Source organism: Mus musculus, chromosome 10 (genome assembly GCF_000001635.26).
Source record: "Mus musculus strain C57BL/6J chromosome 10, GRCm38.p6 C57BL/6J".
NCBI lineage: Eukaryota > Metazoa > Chordata > Mammalia > Rodentia > Muridae > Mus > Mus musculus.
In genome coordinates this window covers 121,546,042-121,562,845 of record NC_000076.6, presented here as the reverse complement: position 1 = coordinate 121,562,845, position 16,804 = coordinate 121,546,042, and the positions used below count along the sequence as shown (strand labels likewise).

The window sequence follows — 16,804 nt, the reverse complement described above, 5'->3', positions numbered from 1 at the left end:
GAGCTCTAAGAAGAGCCCAGGTGTGATTCTCAGTACACATGGTGGCAGCTCACCACCTATAACTGAACCCAGGGGATTTGATGGCCTCTGGCCTCCACCGGTGTATCAGACAGGCATATGGTGCACAGACACACATGTAGGCAAAACACCCATACACGTACAAGAAAAATAAATTTTTAAAAAAGTTGTTTTGTTTTGAAATTCATAAAAAGGGGTTTGAGGTATAGCTAGCTGTGAGGAGAGTCTTCTTAGCATGCAGGAGACCCTGACTACAACCATTAGTACCAAAAACTGAACAGAAAAGAAAAATAAGATAGTTTAGAGAAAATATTTAGATATTAGTAATCTAATAATTAGATCCAGTACAAGATAAACAGAATATAAGCCCAGCAATTCTAACATAACATTAGATTATTTTTGTCACATTTTGGGTCTTTATAGCCGAGTCAGCTGCTGCCATTGTTACATGCTGGACATCCACTTGAGCTGAAATTAGCCATCCAGGCCTGAACCAATGAAAAAGCAGCTTGAGGCCGGGCATGGTGGCGCACGCCTTTAATCCCAGCACTCGGGAGGCAGAGGCAGGTGGATTTCTGAGTTCGAGGCCAGCCTGGTCTACAAAGTGAGTTCCAGGACAGCCAGAGCTATACAGAGAAACCCTGTCTCGAAAAACCAAAAAAAAAAAAAAAAAAAAAGAAAGTAAGAAAGAAAAGAAAAAGCAGCTTGAGTAGAGCCACATCTAATCAGTGGCTTTCTTTGCTTCTGAGCATCTATTCAAGGGGAGTTTACCTTTTCTTCTAAAAGTTAATTTTGAGAATACTCTAATTTCTTAGTGTATTTTTAAAACAGTCTGGTAGTCGTGCTTCAAGCCCCTTTCTTGGCTCTTTGTATATTTAAGCCACTTGGTCTTCAACATAAAGACGGGCTTGGGTAATATGGATTCCCATGCTGGCACATTTTGGTGTCCTTATTTACAAGGCACTGTGAGAACTGTTCATAGAATCACTTCCAGGTGAGCCGTGCTGGCTAACTCCACCCTGCACTCTCTCATCCCTTCTGACGTCCCTCACAGTGCTGCTGTGTTCCATGAACTGGTCTATAAACAAACCAAGATTGTTTCCTCAAATCAAGAACTTATCTACGAAGGACGACGCTTAGTCCTAGAACTCGGACGACTAGCCCAGCATTTTCCTAAAACCACAGAGGAAAATCCTATCTTTGTCACGAGCCGGGAACAACTCAATACCGTAGGACTGAGATATGAAAAAAGTAAGCCATCTTTTTGTCACATTTTAAATGATCATGAAAAAGCAAATGTCTATCATTGTAAAACTGATGTTTTCTGTAAAGCTGACATTGATTTGAATATAAAGCTTTCTAAAATGTTGAAATCACATAAGATAGTTTATAAAGAGTATAAAATTGAAAAGCCTCATAATCTTCAATTTGACTTCAATATTTTGTTTTGTGAAGTGATGGTTTGTGTTTTACTGTAACTTCTTTTAGTGTTTTGATAACTCCCAAAATAGTATTCCCATCATAACTTTCAGCCAGTATTTATTCTAACCAGTATGCATAGAACGTTCTGCCATTCTTATAACACAGTTAAGAAAAAAGTAGATCTGTGTCTTTGAAATTATTTGAAATTTGTTTAACCAGAGTTTTACAACCATTTGAGACTTCAATATTAAAGTTGGATTGAAAGACAAGTATGGATTAGACAAGTATGGATTTCATTGTATTAAATATATTTAATAAGAAAATGAGGCTGGCAAGACGGCTCAGTGGGTAAAGGCGCTTGTCACGGAAGCCTGCTACCTGAGGTCAATCTCAGCACCCTGTGAAGGTGGAAGGAAAGAGCCAGCTTCAGAAAGTTGTCCCTGCCTCCTACATTGTGCTATAGCATGTGTGCACGTGAACACTTAACGCCTGCTTAGGGAGTGAGCTGACATGAGGTGGGGGTGGGGTGTGTGTGTGTGTGTGTGTGTGTGTGTGTGTGTGTGTGTAGGTGTGTGTGTGTGTGTGTGTGTAGGTTTGTGTGTGTGTGTGTGTGTGTGTAGGTGTGTGTAGGTGTATGTGTGTGTGTGTGTGTGTGTGTGTGTGTGTGTGTGTGTGTGTGTAGGTGCATACCGAATGGCGAAAGGCCAGAGGAGGGCTTAGCTTTGTCCTCTCTGCCTGTCCCCTTGAGACAGGGTCTCTCACATACCCAGACTTGTCGTTTTTCAGCTATGCAGGCTAGCCAGCAGACTGTGGGGATCCACCAGTCTCCTCCCATCAGTGCGAGGATGAAAGAGAGAGACAGACAGACAGACAGACTCTGCAACCTGCAGTGATGACTCTGAGCTTGGGCCTCACAACTGCACTTCAAGTGTTCTGGCCCAGCCACCCAGCGTCTCCCCAGCCTTCTCTTCTCCAAAGCTATGGGGAGGACCCTAGAGAACTGCCTCACACTTGTGATTTAGACAGTCTCCGTGCCATGTAAAGAATACAGTCGTTTATCCCGGCATTCTTAATTCTAATTCTAAGTCTTGTACTTCACATTTCAGTTTCCCTCCCTAAAATACATCCACGCTATGATCTGGATGGGGACGCCAGCATGGCCAAGGTTAGTGCTTTGATGAGTTATCAGTAGGCACAGTAGTCAATGTGCTGTGTCTCTGTGTGTGACCTAGGACAACGTTGTTTTCAAGTATTACCCATTCCAAGTTGTTTCACATTGTAGTTTCCTTTGCTGAGCTCAGTAAGAGGAATGCTCTTCATTGAGACATGTTAATAGCTGAAATGTTTATTATAGCTACATCTGTCTAGCTGTCAGACACTGGGAATTTATTTTCCTGGTGAAAATGTACAAAAAGCCTGCAGTGTTTTAAGTTTCTCTTACCTTGTCCTAACGTTGTCTCTCACTAGGCAGTGACGGGGGTTGTGTGCTACGCCTGCAGAACTGCCAGTACCCTGCTGCTCTATCAAGAATTAATGCGAAAGGGGGTACGGTGGCTGGTGTAAGTAACAGATCACAATCTGAAAAGCATCCTTCGCCCTGACTCAGTAAGCCAGGGTCCAGGCCCGCATCCCTCCACCGCTACAGGCGGCCAGATCCCAGCTTGACTTGGTTGCATTATTATTATTTTTTTTAATGGCCCTGGCGTTCCCCTGTATTGGGGCATATAAAGTTTGCGTGTCCAATGGGCCTCTCTTTCCACTGATGGCCAACTAGGCCATCTTTTGATACATATGCAGCTAGAGACACGAGCACCGGGGTACTGGTTAGTTCATAATGTTGTTCCACCTATAGGGTTACAGATCCCTTTAGCTCCTTGGATACGTTCGCTAGCTCCTCCATTGGGGGCCCTGTGATTTGGTTGCATTATTTTTGTTGACTTCCTACAGTTACCTAGAGACATTCAGGACAGTCTGAATTGTAAACCCGCAGGCTCTGTGAAGCATGCAGTCCTCTTAGACCTTGGCAGGTGCTTGGAAGACTTCTTCATTGACATAATCTAAGATAGTCCGTTCTCTAGGGATTAGGCCCACAGTCTTCCTCCACTTCCTACCTTTGCACACACACTCCTTTTTGACAGAACTATTGAGCTATAATTCATAACTATATAATTCACCCATTTAAAATGTACAGTGTGGCACAGGTGACAGCAGCCAGCCCTACTGAGATCAGACCATTCTGTCACCTCACACGTCCTGTGCCCAATGGCTTCCACTCCCATGCCTGTAGCCCTTCCATCACTAATGCCCCTCATCTGCATAGATGTGGACATTCTTTCAGACATCCATGGACATGGAAGCATTCCTACAAGGATCTACTCACCTTGACCAGCAGTCTAAACTTTGTTGCTGTTCATTTAATATAGTTATTCTAAAACAGGTTGATCTAATGAAATATTGTACTCCTGAAAATTACCTTAAGAAATATAAGCATTAGGTTGGAGATACAGCTCAGATGGTAAAGTGCTCGCAAGGATGAAGATTTGAGTTTCATCCTTGGAGCCCGTACTTTTTTTTTTTTAACAAGGGAAGTGGGCGCATAATGGCATAGGCTTATAATCCCACCACTGAGAAGGAAGAATCACATGGGTCACTCAGCCTTTCTGGCCAGCCAGCCTAATTTGCAAGATCTGGGTCTCAGAGAAAGACCCGTCTGAAAACCGAGAGGTGGTGGTACTAGAGGAAAGACACTGGTGGTTAACTCCTGGCCTCTGTCCCCTGGTCCCCCTCTTACCTCCCCCTCTTCTCCTCTTCCCTCCTCCCTTTCTCTCTCTTCCCTCCTCTCCCTCTTCCCCCCCCCCAACCCCCCTCAGTCTTTCCTTCAAGAGCTGTGCTGTGGCTGTACACATCATTTATTGATTGTGTGTCCTGCGGACATTCAGTGTGACCTTGATGCCAGAAGGCACCAGGGTGTGCTTTCCTGGGCTCAGAGCCCTGTTGTTGCTGTGACAGCCCACATATGCTTACACCCGTCCATTCTCACACAGATGTGTGCACTCTCAGGTCATTCCTATTCCTGGCTCTTGGTTTTGAGCTGCTGGCTTCCCATGTAGCCCAGCTTGGTCTCAAGTTCATGATCTTCCTGTTTCTATCTCCTAGGTGCTAGGGCTACAGGCATTTTGTTATGTTGGCTGGTCTTACTATCTTGGGTTTCTTTCCTGTGACTAGTGTTGTGTCAAACAAAGCACACAGCCTTGTGCCTGTAACAGCTTTCATGTGGTCATAGGCTGTTGCAGAAAGCTCTGTGCTTGGGGGTAGCTTAGTGCTGAGCCTGGCACTTGGTGTGTATCTAGAAGAATTCAATATGCCAGTACAGACGGTAGCTGCTTTTCCACTTTTCCTCTCACTGCTCAGTGGGTTCGGTGGTTCTTTTTATTTATTTATGTATATATTTAATCTATTTATGTATTTATTTGTTTATTTATTTATTTATTATGGTTTAAGTTTTAAAAACCTTCTTCCTCACGTAGCCCACTGTGTCAGGTTTTCTTTTAAAGGACCCCTTGGTGTGTCAGGCTTCATTACTCACATGTGATGTCCTCTTCATCTTTTATTTTTAATCTCTCTAAAAGTAATTCATAGGCTGTAAAAAAAACAAAACAAACTTTGGGTCTTTTTTGCTGATGTTGTAGTTGAAGGCTTTTCATACAGGTTCACTGTGTTGTCCTCTTTCAGAGATCACATGCGCCATAAATAGCAAAATTAACTTAATAACATAAATGTCACACGACTAATGTAAGTTATAGGTCAGTGCTTGATCCTTATTGTAATTTTAATGCCTTGGGTTTTTAATTACTAGTGGTAGTCTGTGAAGTGTAAATGCCCCAGATATGGAAGAGTCATACGTTTTTTTCTTTTATTAAGCCCACTGCAAGAGGGTAACAAGCTGGCTAGCGTACTACCTGGCACAAATAATGCTATCAATGATACCTTAAAAATGTGATTTGGCATTTAACATTTATGATGTATTTAAAATAGAATTTCATTATAACCAGTGGCCGCCCTTAAGCAGCCCGTGGACTAAGGGGCCCTCGTTGTTTTCCAGTGAACTGGTTAAGGATGATTACAACGAGACCGTCCACAAGAAGACGGAGGTAGTGATCACACTGGATTTCTGCATCAGGAACATTGAGAAGACTGTGAAAGTGTGAGTGGCAGCGAGCGCCCTGTCTGTCGGGACCTCTGTGAATGCTCAGCTGAGTTTCTGTTCTGACTGCCTTTAGCGTGCGGAGTGCGTTCTTGGGGCAGCCCTGGCTCACAAGGGAGAATAGCAGGTCTCTCATAGGGAGTTAGTCTGTCATCTAGTTGGCATTTCCCCACCTTTTCTGTGTGACGAGGCAGTGGAGGTGGGACAGCCTCTTGTCTGTGCTGGGAGACAGAGCTGAACAGGCCAGAGAACGTAAGAAGCAGCCTCTGGAGCAGCGGTCTGGGTAGTTTTGGGATGTCAAGCACGAGGTCTTTTGGGGCAGTGAGGTGTGTGAGTGGGTGAGGGTGCTTCCTGCACAAGCGCGGGGGCCTGGCGCTGGCTCCACACCACAGCCTGCTCTGACCTCAGCCCCGTGCCTGCACACACAATAACGTTAATAAGTAAAAAAAGCTACAGAATTTTCACAGTGACCTTTAGTTTATTCTTACTGTTCTTGTCTGTAACTATATTTTGCAACAGTGAATCCACTCTTTATTCTGCAGGGAAATACAGTAAATGTAGTCAGTGTGTATAACTGACATGTACACTTATCATGATGTACACACATTCGGAAAGCTGTATTTTCACCATTCTCCTGGCAGAGTGGGATTTGAAATTACCTTGCCCTGTGTATCTTATCCTCATCTGCCTGTGTGGAGTGGATGTCCAGCCATGCTGATCTCAGTGCACACCTCCCCGCCTCCTGGTGGACGTTCAGACAATGCCACCGTCTGTGTGCTAGCTAAACCCTCCAGCTCCCTGGCAGGTCATCCCAGGAGTTAGATCACTAGCAGACTGTGGAGTGGGTGCATATGCAGTGTGGATCCGTAGGGTGGGGGCAGCTGCGAGGAGTGGTGGCATGTGGCTTCATCAGCCCATACCTGCAGCCCCCTAAACCAAAAACCACAGACAGAGGGGGCAGTGCAGGAAGTTCCTTCTTTAGGAAGGCAGTGAAGATCTTAGGCTCTCTCAGCGTACAGACCTTGCGTGCATTCTTATTAAATGATCATGATGATCAAGTTCACTTCCTAAGCTTCATAAAACCTGCACTTGCTGCCCTCATCCATCTGTTCCCTGGTGATGTCGTTTCCAAACAGGTATGAGAAGTTGATGAAGGTCAACCTGGAAGCCGCAGAGCTGGGTGAGATTTCAGACATACACACCAAGCTGCTGAGAGTGAGTACTGGGGGCTGCGGCAGCTACAGGCCGTGCTCTGCTCTGCTGCTAAGAGCCAGCAGAGACCTGAGCAGTGTCACTAAAGCTCCCTGGAGAAAGAGTCTCCTTTTCCCTTTGTTAGAGGCTATTTATATGATTGTATCTTATTTTATAATATATATACAGTTGGTTATATATAGCATGTATAATTATATCTTATTCTATACACGCACACACAAGCATACACAAGTACACTCCCCATTTCAGCCATACAGTTCTTTGCACTATTTCCAAATACTTTCTGTATTTTCAACACACATGTGCATTTTTTTTTTTTTTTTTTTTTTTTGGTTTGCTTTGTCTTTAATCCTTAGTGCTGCTGTGGTTGTTCACTGTGTAGTTCTTTACCATTCGCTCAAATGTAGATGCTTACACTTGCTTAGAAACAACTGAAAATCCTAAAATAACAGATGTCCTAGAAAAGAAAAGGCTTTGGAATCCCCAGGCAATGAATTGTTTCTGTAACTGAAAAGGCAGTAAGGACACAGTGTGCTAAACATAAAATGGGAGGTGTCTGATGGGTCGCTCATTAGAGCAGAAGCGCCCACAGTTATGTACTGTGAAAGCTGACTATTACTCCTGGGCTGCCTCTGTTTACCCAGAGACTCCAGATGGGCTGCATAAGGGCCTTTTAAATGACTTACATTATTTTTAAATTATGTGTATATGTGTGTTGCTGTGCACGTGTGTGCACAGGTGATTGTGCCTTGAATCCCCTGCAGCTGTGAATGCCCTGAATTACAGGCAGTTGTGAGCCCTGAGTGTGGGAATTGACCTCTGGACCTCTGGAAGAGTGGTATATGCTCTTTAACCACTGAGCCATCTCTCCAGCCATCGTGAGGCCTTTATTTGTTCTTTGTAGCATTTAAGGAATTCATAAAGTGGACATTAAGTTAAAATGTAAAGGAGGGCCCACAAGACAGTGCGGTGAATAAAGGTACTGTTGCCAGCCTGATACCCTGAGTGGATCCCCAGAATCCTCCTGACAAAAGAATACCAACTCCATACACATATGCTGTGGCGTGTGTACACCCACACACATCCACATAAGGAAGAAAATGGAATTAAAAGGTTTTTTAATTAAGGATGTAAGACCTAGGGGTCGGATAGATTGGTTGGTAGGACCTGAGCTCAGTCTCCCGGAACCGGTGCGGTGCGGTGTGCTGTGGTGCCGGATGCAGTATGCGGTGCACATTTGTAATCCCAGCCTAGAGCAGGAGCTCCCTAATGCTGCCAGTGCTTAGCCCATGTGGTGAGTTCTCGCCACATTTCTCAAAGTGGCAGGACACAGGGGAGTGACACCCAAGGCTGTCCTCTGCCCTGCTCATGCTGCACACAAGTAGGGAACTCAGTAGCAGCGCACATCTCTCCTCCTATGTTGCCGATCTCTAGTTGTTCTTTCTGTAGCTTTAGATCTGCAACAGTGGTTTTCCAAAGGATGAAGCATGGGTGAGTAGGAGGTTATGGTGTTTAGTGCCTACGGCTGGCTGGTTGGCAGCGCTTCTGTAGGACAGACAGTGTCAGGACGCATCTCGGGTTATAAGTTCCTTCCCATGAAACTTTGATACGCTCTAAGTGGTATTTAAAACATTGGAACAAACATGTTAGGTCTGATAATGTAAAAGTCAGAAACAAGGGAGGTAACTGCACCTCCTTTGCTTGAGTTAATGCCTAGCATAGAAATTCTAATTTTAAAATAGCACATCACCAGCCCCACCACAAACAAACAAACAAAACCAGTAATAAAGAGGTTTTATGCATGTCCTGTAGCACTCACAGAGTGGTGCCTGAGCAATGGGAATGGCTCATGCAGAGGTCCATGGGGGACCCAGCAGAGACCTAGAACAAGCCTCGGAGAACTGTCTCTAGTGAGCATTTGGATCTGATCCGTTGTTCTGACCTAACCTAACCCGTTGTATTTAGCTTTCCAGTTCTCAGGGAACAATAGAAAGCAGTCTTCAGGACATCAGCAGCAGGCTGTCTCCAGGGGGCTTGCTGGCCGACACCTGGGCACATCAAGAAGGCACGCATCCAAGAGACAGGAAGTAGGTGTCGGCCTGCGGGCCCTGGGTGCCTGGGAGTTGCATCCATTCCAATCATTTACATGGGTTTTCTTCCTTACACAGTGTAGAAAAACTGCAGGTCCTGTTGAACTGCATCACAGAGATTTACTATCAGTTCAAAAAAGACAAAGCAGAACGCAGTAAGTGACAGCTCTTCTTCACTCGTCTCCCGTGTCAGCTTAGTGTCGAGCAGGGACATCGCTGTGTGTGCTTTCTGTGCGGCTACACATGGTTGAATGTACTAAGTTATTAGTCTAGCCAACCTTCTCATGTCTAAAAAATTACGGTCACGAACCCTAGATCTTGTGGTGGCCCAGGCGCACGGGAGTGGTGGCTACTGGGCCCAAGGACACTGAAGTCAGCAGCTCTGTCACCCCTGTGTTGCCCAGGCTGCCCTTCTGCTGGTGTTCATCGGTTGGTTGGGTTTGGTTTTTTGAGTCAGGGTTTCTTTGGTAGCCCTGGTTGTCCTGGTTGCTCTGTACACCAGACTAATCTTGAACTTAAAGAGATCTATCTGCCTCTGCCTCCAGAGTGCTAGGATTAATTAAAAACAAACAAACAAACAAAAAACCTAGAGATACAAGCTTTATTAAAAATATCCTGACTTAAGTGTTGAAAATTAATTTTTATTTTTAAATCATAACTTTATACTGACCAAATTAAAGCATCAACAGGCCATATGTAGCTAGTAGTTCCCAGACCTGTTATAGCCACTTCAAACCCTTAGGCTTTTTAAATCAATAATCTCAAAGGAGAAAATATTACATGTGATCTTCAACTCTACATTAACAAAAGTATACTTTTTCTCATTTTCAGGACTAGCTTATAATGAAGAACAGATCCACAAATTTGATAAGTAAGTGCGCAGACTGAGTTAAGATTCTTCCTGCTAAGCTGCTTTTGGTATCTTTGCTTCTTCTTACGTTGAGCTTAATTGGTAACAATGTGGTGCGGCCCTGCCTCTGGGAGGTTTCTGCTCTGGGTGCCCTCTGTCCAGCTCCTGTCCTCTGTTCTCTTGGGTTACTAAGACAGGAGGACGACTTGTTGTCTCCACCTCTGCTGTGCTTACAGGGGGCATCCGATGAGACCCGCACGACCACCTTAGCTAACTCAGCCAATAAGGATGGGGGCGGGGGGCTGGAGAGATGGCTCGGTGGTCAGGAGCTGCTCCTCTCCAGAGGAGCCCAGTCCAGTGCCCAGAGCCCATGGCCCACGGTGCACAACTGCCCTCCCACCCTTAGCTCCAGCTCTGGCTTCGGAATATTCCAAGTCCACAATAATCACAAAACCATGAATTTGTACATCTGAAATGTTTGTCATTGGAGGTAGAAATAGTGAGGCTACATTAAATCCTCTGGTTATTTCTTATTTGCAGGCAAAAATTGTATTACCATGCCACAAAAGCAATGAGCCACTTCTCAGAAGAATGTGTTAGAAAGTATGAAGCGTTTAAAGATAAGTCGGAAGAGTGGATGAGGTGGGTAGCTGCGCGTGGGAGGATGGGCGCTGGCTGTGCAGCACAGTGTGCTGTGTACTCTGAGTGAGTTTCCAGGAGGCTGTGTGTTAATAGACTCTCATTGGCTTTCAGAAAGATGCTTCATCTTAGGAAGCAGCTGTTATCGCTAACTAATCAGTGTTTCGATATCGAAGAGGAAGTGTCCAAGTATCAAGACTATACTAACGAGGTACAGCCCTCCAGGGTGCGGGGACAGGCTTTGCCCTGGGAAGGCTGCTTCAGTGCTTCTGAGACATGGGACATGTGCCACTGTGTGTGCACAGGCATGCCAGGGGAAGGCTCTCAGGGGCTCCAAGATGGCGCTCAGGTCGGCAGGCTTGGCAGAAGTGGCCATACTGCTGCGCCATCACCCACTGGACAATTACAAACACTGATAATTCATCTCTTTATTGCTTATAAGGAAATTGTTTTAAAGAGTGTTGAGGCTGGGTGGGGGTGGCACACGCCTTTAATCCCAGAGGCAGAGGCAGGAGGATTTCTGAGTTCGAGGCCAGCCTGGTCTACAGAGTGAGTTCCAGCAGGACAGCCAGGGCTACACAGAGAAATCCTGTCAAAAAAAAAAAAAGAGTGTTGATCTCAGTATTTCCCATTGACAGTTTTGAAAGAGGAATTTACAGCTGGGCTGGGGCTGTTGGTGAACCCTAGAGAGCACTGGGCTTCCCGCATTCCCTGGGAAGTGGGTGCTGAGCAAGCCCATGGCCTTCCTGAAGCAGGAAGCTGGTCCTTGATTGGTAGTGTATGCCTTGTCTGGTGACATGCTTGCTTTACATTGTAGTTACAAGAAACTCTGCCTCAGAAAATGCTCGCAGCCTCCGGCGGCGTCAAGCACGCCATGGCCCCGATCTACCCCAGCTCTAACACCTTAGTGGAGATGACTCTTGGGTAAGAGGCTTCCCGGGCAGTTAGAACGGCGACGCCTGCTCTGCTGGCTGTCCACCGTGATGGCCACTGTTGCTCCGTGGGCCGGTGGGTATAAAATACAGCAGTGTGGACACAGTTCTAAGGTGTTGACCAAAGCTGCTTGTCTGTCTGCTTTATATATCTAGTATGAAGAAGTTAAAGGAGGAGATGGAAGGCGTGGTTAAGGAGCTGGCCGAGAACAATCATATTTTAGAAAGGTGAGTGCTGCGGCCCGGCAGGGATGGAGCTGACTCAGTTCCGGCTCCGCTTGCAGCTCTTTGCCTCTTCAGAAGGTGGAGTAGTGATGGCAGGGGAAGCCTCAGCCCTGTGCGTGCGTCCCTCTTGGTGCATTGGGGAACCTGTGAGAGCCTGTAGCATTGATTCTACTGTTGCTGTGTTGGTTTTGACAGGGTCTCACTATGTGGCCCTGGCTGTCCTGGAGCTCACTCTGTAGACCAGGCTGGTTTGAGCTCACAGAGCCTTGCCTGCCTGCCTCTGCCTCCCCAGTGCTGGGATTAAAGGTGTGCTTCATTCACTACGAGTAACGTCATCTGCTTAATAGAATAGCTTGCTTATTTGACTCTGTGTGAGGACACACGTGACTCTTCACGTGATTTCTCCAGTTTTGGGGTTCAGCGTTGCCCATCAGACAGCAATGCTCTGACTGGTACTAAGCGGTCTACAGAGACCTCTGCACACCTTTTACTTACAAAAAAGGAAAGCAGCGTTACAGCCTAAGGAATGAGCTCGTTTGTCTTCACAGCACAGCACAGTCCAGTGATACACAATTTCCTACTTCCGTGCTGAGGAATGGCTGTGAGAAAATGTCTCCATGGTTAAACTACGAGCAGATACCTGCATTTTCAGTAAAACCTGTGCAGCTCCTGATGTAACCTGAGCCATTCCTGGCAGACAGCGCTCACGCTCACGGGTGTGTGGCACAGTGCTGGTGCTCGGCAGAGGCAGGGATACAGTAGAGTCTGTCATGCAGTGCCGGCTGCCAGAGCACCTCTGCTTTCGTTTTGACTGAAGTCTTGGTTGCTGTGCATTCAGAAGCCTCTGCTGTGCTAAGTTTTGTGGGCCCCCCCCTCCCCCTCCCCTCCCCCCACCCCCCTCTCCCCCCTCCCCCTCCCCACACAAATTCTCAGTTACATGAATAGAATATTCTGAGTCAGAAATGTTTGAGATGGCAGGATTTTTCCAGATAATGAAATGTAGAGGTGAGGCCCAAATACAGGCCCAGCACTTACTCTGCTTCATATATTCCTTACACACATGAGCTGGAAATAATTTTATTCGGTGACTTAGTATGCCTGCACTCTGAGTGCACCTTGTCCGTGAGTCAGTTGTGGACTTTTTGTCTCCTGCTGCTTGTCAGTATATATAGGTGTTAAGTTCTGGGTTATTTCAGGCTTTGAATTCTAAGATTCAGGTTGTGTGACACAGTGAAAGCCAGGGCTGGTGAGATAGTGTCCTCCCACCCTGTGTGCACACAGGAGTCCTGCTCTCAGTGGTGAGGTTGGGTGCCTGACATCACCCTCCAGTAGCACCATGCTGGTCCCGGGTATCACTTCCCACCTCTTGAAACATCAGTGCTCTGTGGGCTTCTTGATTCCCCTTGACTAGTTTGGAGCCTTCGCAGGCCCTGCTTCCCCTCACCCAGGCCTCCTTCCTCCTTGGGGAGCAGTGAGGTAACCTGCTAGCATGGTTCTGCAGCCACGTGGTACCCGATGTTTAAATACTGACAGAATTATGCCCCTCTCTTGCTTTAAAATTCTGACGGCTGTGGTGGTTAATCCCAACATGGTGGAAGCAGAGATAGGGATCTCTCTGAGTTCAAGGCCAGCCTGATCTGCATAGCAAGTTGTAAGACAGCCAGGGATACATAGAGAAACAAAGTCTCAAGAAAGGAAGGAAAGGGAAGGAAAGAATTCTAAGCTGCTGATACCCAAAAAGAAGTGTCAATCCATCTGTCTGATGAGAAGGCGAGGGCCCTGGTCCTGCCTCTGTACCAGCATTGCTGCCATCTGCTCCCCAGAGTAACACTGTGTGCAGAGACCCCACTCTCTCCCCTCTCTGTGAGCACTCTGGGCTCTATATTTCAGCCTAGAAACCTTAACCCCTCACTAAAACAAAACAAAAAAAGCTCCAGGGTTTTTTGTTTTTTTTTTCATGTATTTCTTCACTTTATATCCCAATATCTGCCCCCTCCTCTCAGACCCCACTTCCCTTCTCTGAGAAAGGGGACCCCCCCCCCCAGGTATCAACCCTACCCTGTCACATCTCCCACTGAGACCAGACAAGGCAACCCAGCTAGGGGAACATAATCCACAGACAGGCAAGAGCTTTAGAGACAGCCCCCACTCCCATTGTTGGGGGACCTGCAAGGAGACCAAGCTGCACATCTGCTCCATGTGTGTGGGGACCTAGGCCAGCCTGTGCATGTTCTCTGGTTGGTGGTTCAGTCTCTGAGAGCTTCCAAGGGTCCACGTTAGTTCTTCCTAAAGGGCCTCTATCTTCTTCAGGCCCCTCAATCCTTCCCCCAACTCTCCCATAAGAGTCCCCAAGCTCCATCTAATGTGTGGCTGTGGGTCTCTGCATCTGTTTCCATCAGCTGCTGGGTGGAGCCTCTCAGAGGGCAGTTATGCTAGGCTCCTGTCTGCAAGCACAACACAGTATCATTAATAGTGTCAGGGATTGGTGCTTGCCCATGGGATGGTCTCTAGTTGGGCCAGTCATTGGTTGGCCATTCCCTCAGTCTCTGCTCATCTTGTAGGCAGGACACATTTTGGGTCAAAGGTTTTGTGGGTGAGTTACTGTCCAGATGTAAGGTTGATGAACATCTTTTCCCAATCTGTAGGCTGCCATTTTGTCCTGTCAGTTTCATGAGGTTCCATTTGTATTAATTGTTGATCTTGGTGCCTGACCTATGGGTGTTCTGTTCAGAACGTTGTCTCTGGACCAGTGAGTTCAAGGTTTCTACTTTCTCTTCTGTTAATGTACCCAGTTTTATGTTGGGGTCTTTGATCTACTTGCACAAAACTTGAGTTTTGTGCAGGGTGATATATATGAATATATCTGTGTTATTCTACATGCAGACACCCAGCTAGACCAGCAACATTTATTGAAGATGCTTTCTTTTTTTTGTTATATGGTTTTGGCTTCTTTGTCAAAAATCAGGTGTCCATAAGTGTGTGGGTTCATTTCTGGGTCTGTGATCCAATTCCATTGACCAACCTGTCTGTCTCTGTACCAATACCATGCAGTTTTATTGCTATTGCTCTGTAGGACAGCTGAGGTCGGGGATGGTGCGACCTGGGTTTGGCTATCCTGGTTTTTTGTTCTTCCATATGAAGTTGAGAATTGCTCTTTCCATGTCTGTGAAGTGTTGTGTTGGGATTTTGACGGGGATTGTGTTGAATCTGTACATTGCTTTTGTTAAGATGGCCATTTTAACTATGTTAATTCTACCAATTCATGAGCACAGGAGATCTTTGCATCTTCGGCTAACTTCAATTTCTTTCTTCAGAGATTAGAAGTTTTTGTCATATAGGTCTTTCACTGTTTTCACTAAAGCAAAACAAAACAAGCTCCAGGTCTTACAAAGCTTTTTAAATTGCTTTAAACAGTTTTTTCATTCCTTCCCAGTCTCTCCTAAAAATGTTCCCAGGTCAGGGAGATAGCGTTTGCCACGAGCCTGACAATCCACGCGGTGGAAAGAGGCCTAACGCCCACAGTTGTCCTCCGCCTCACACAGTGCCATGGTGCAGAGGTCAGGAAAGGGATTGGATTCCTTGAAGGTTTTAAGCTTGGGAACAATTATGTTGTTTCATGTAATAGCACCACTTTTCTGTAAGAAATAGAGCAAATCGCAGTTGTTTAATTCTTTTAAAATAACTATTCCACGGCCAGCAAGGCAGTACAGCAGATAAAGGCTCTTGCTGTGCAAGCCTAGTGACCTGACTTCACATTAAAGGTACACGGCGGGGACCGACTCCACACAGCAGTCCTCTGACCTCTAGCTGTGTGCCGGAGGGGGGTGGGGGGGAGGAGCGGGAGGAGTGGGAGGAGGAGGGGGAGGAGCGGGAGCCATTCTTCTGATATCTATTCTGTAATTCTCTAGAGTGCTGGGATGTCAAGAGCTGGGCTATGACTCATTGGTAGAGCTCTATCCCAGCATACATGAGAATCCTGTATTGAGTCCCAAAGACATAGGGGAACCCTGGAGAGCATATGAGTGCATCTGCTAAGATGATTTTTCTTCTCATTTTGTGTTTTAGGTTTGGGTCTTTAACAATGGATGGTGGCCTTCGCAATGTGGACTGTCTTTAGCTTCCTAGGGAGTCTGGGAAGTTCTAGTTTGCACAAGAAGATAACACTGGGGCACGAAATGAACACCTTTGTGAATGGAGTTCTTATTTCTACACTTCAGTATTTGATGAGGTCATGTAAATATGTACAGTTTGTAAATACATATACATATATATATATATATATGAATTTTGGCTGCTGTAACAAAGACAGATTGACCTCAGCGAGCTGTAGAAGAAAGCCATGACCAGCCAGTGCTTTGGGGTGCTCTCCCTAATTCTTCACATAAGGCTGGAGAAATCAATTGCTTGGTGCCTAAAGAAAGTATTTTTTGAATTGGCATTCTTAAAATTTTGAAAGGACTGATAGTCGACACAGTGTAACTGGAGGAGACACAGGGCTTTGTGACGGGAACAGAACCGCGGTTTAACCACAGTCGGTTCCCTGACAAGGATAAAGTGGCATTATCTCATTTGACCGGGTGCCCAAATCTCAGTTTTCCTCGGATGTTTGATTTTAGGTGAATTATTGAGCAAAAACTTTAAAGTGAATTCATTGTTTAAACTATTCATTTTTCCTTTGGTCATGAATGTGTAATTGTCATTCAGATCCTAGTATCATTTCAATTGTCTTAAGATGTATATTTCTGTACTTTAATTCTGCTATTTCATGAAAAAATAAATTTCTCAATTTTAATGTAAAAGGCTTGTGTGCTTTTGTACCTCTAGTTAGAGATACAAAATGGTGTGTTACTGTGTTTAAATCAAGGAACTGATTGCCCCACCACTGAGCCACATCTTACCACAGCCACATCCCACCACTGAGCCACTGAGCCACATCCCACCACTGAGCCATATCTTATCACAGCCACATCTCACCACAGCCATGTCTTCAGTTCATAAGTTACCCTTAAAGAGCCTTTCTTGTGTTGGGAAATTGTTCTTAGGATATTAGATGTGAAGGTGGTGCTGTCCTTATAAACAGAGTAACACAGCACACTCTTCATGCTGCACTAACTGAATTGGAGCTGGAGAGATGGCTCAGCGGTTAAGATCACTGACTGCTCTTCCAGAGGTCCTGAGTTCAGTTCCCAGCAACCACACGGTGGCTCACAAC

The 16,804-nt window shown here is 45.8% G+C and overlaps 1 protein-coding gene across 1 annotated transcript in view; it reads left to right on the top strand.

The window, feature by feature from the left end:
- The window catches only part of Tbk1 (TANK-binding kinase 1), a 40,340-nt gene extending 23,949 nt beyond the window's left edge, over nucleotides 1-16,391 (top strand). The window contains exons 9-21 of the mRNA NM_019786.4: nucleotides 1,073-1,269; nucleotides 2,547-2,605; nucleotides 2,908-2,999; nucleotides 5,543-5,644; nucleotides 6,781-6,859; nucleotides 8,822-8,943; nucleotides 9,025-9,101; nucleotides 9,778-9,817; nucleotides 10,337-10,438; nucleotides 10,550-10,646; nucleotides 11,253-11,359; nucleotides 11,524-11,595; nucleotides 15,658-16,391. Of these exons, the coding sequence (NP_062760.3) occupies nucleotides 1,073-1,269; nucleotides 2,547-2,605; nucleotides 2,908-2,999; nucleotides 5,543-5,644; nucleotides 6,781-6,859; nucleotides 8,822-8,943; nucleotides 9,025-9,101; nucleotides 9,778-9,817; nucleotides 10,337-10,438; nucleotides 10,550-10,646; nucleotides 11,253-11,359; nucleotides 11,524-11,595; nucleotides 15,658-15,709 (1,198 nt within the window). The 3' untranslated portion in view covers nucleotides 15,710-16,391. The remainder of the gene's footprint in view (nucleotides 1-1,072; nucleotides 1,270-2,546; nucleotides 2,606-2,907; nucleotides 3,000-5,542; nucleotides 5,645-6,780; nucleotides 6,860-8,821; nucleotides 8,944-9,024; nucleotides 9,102-9,777; nucleotides 9,818-10,336; nucleotides 10,439-10,549; nucleotides 10,647-11,252; nucleotides 11,360-11,523; nucleotides 11,596-15,657) is intronic.
- The last annotated feature ends 413 nt before the right edge of the window (nucleotides 16,392-16,804 follow it).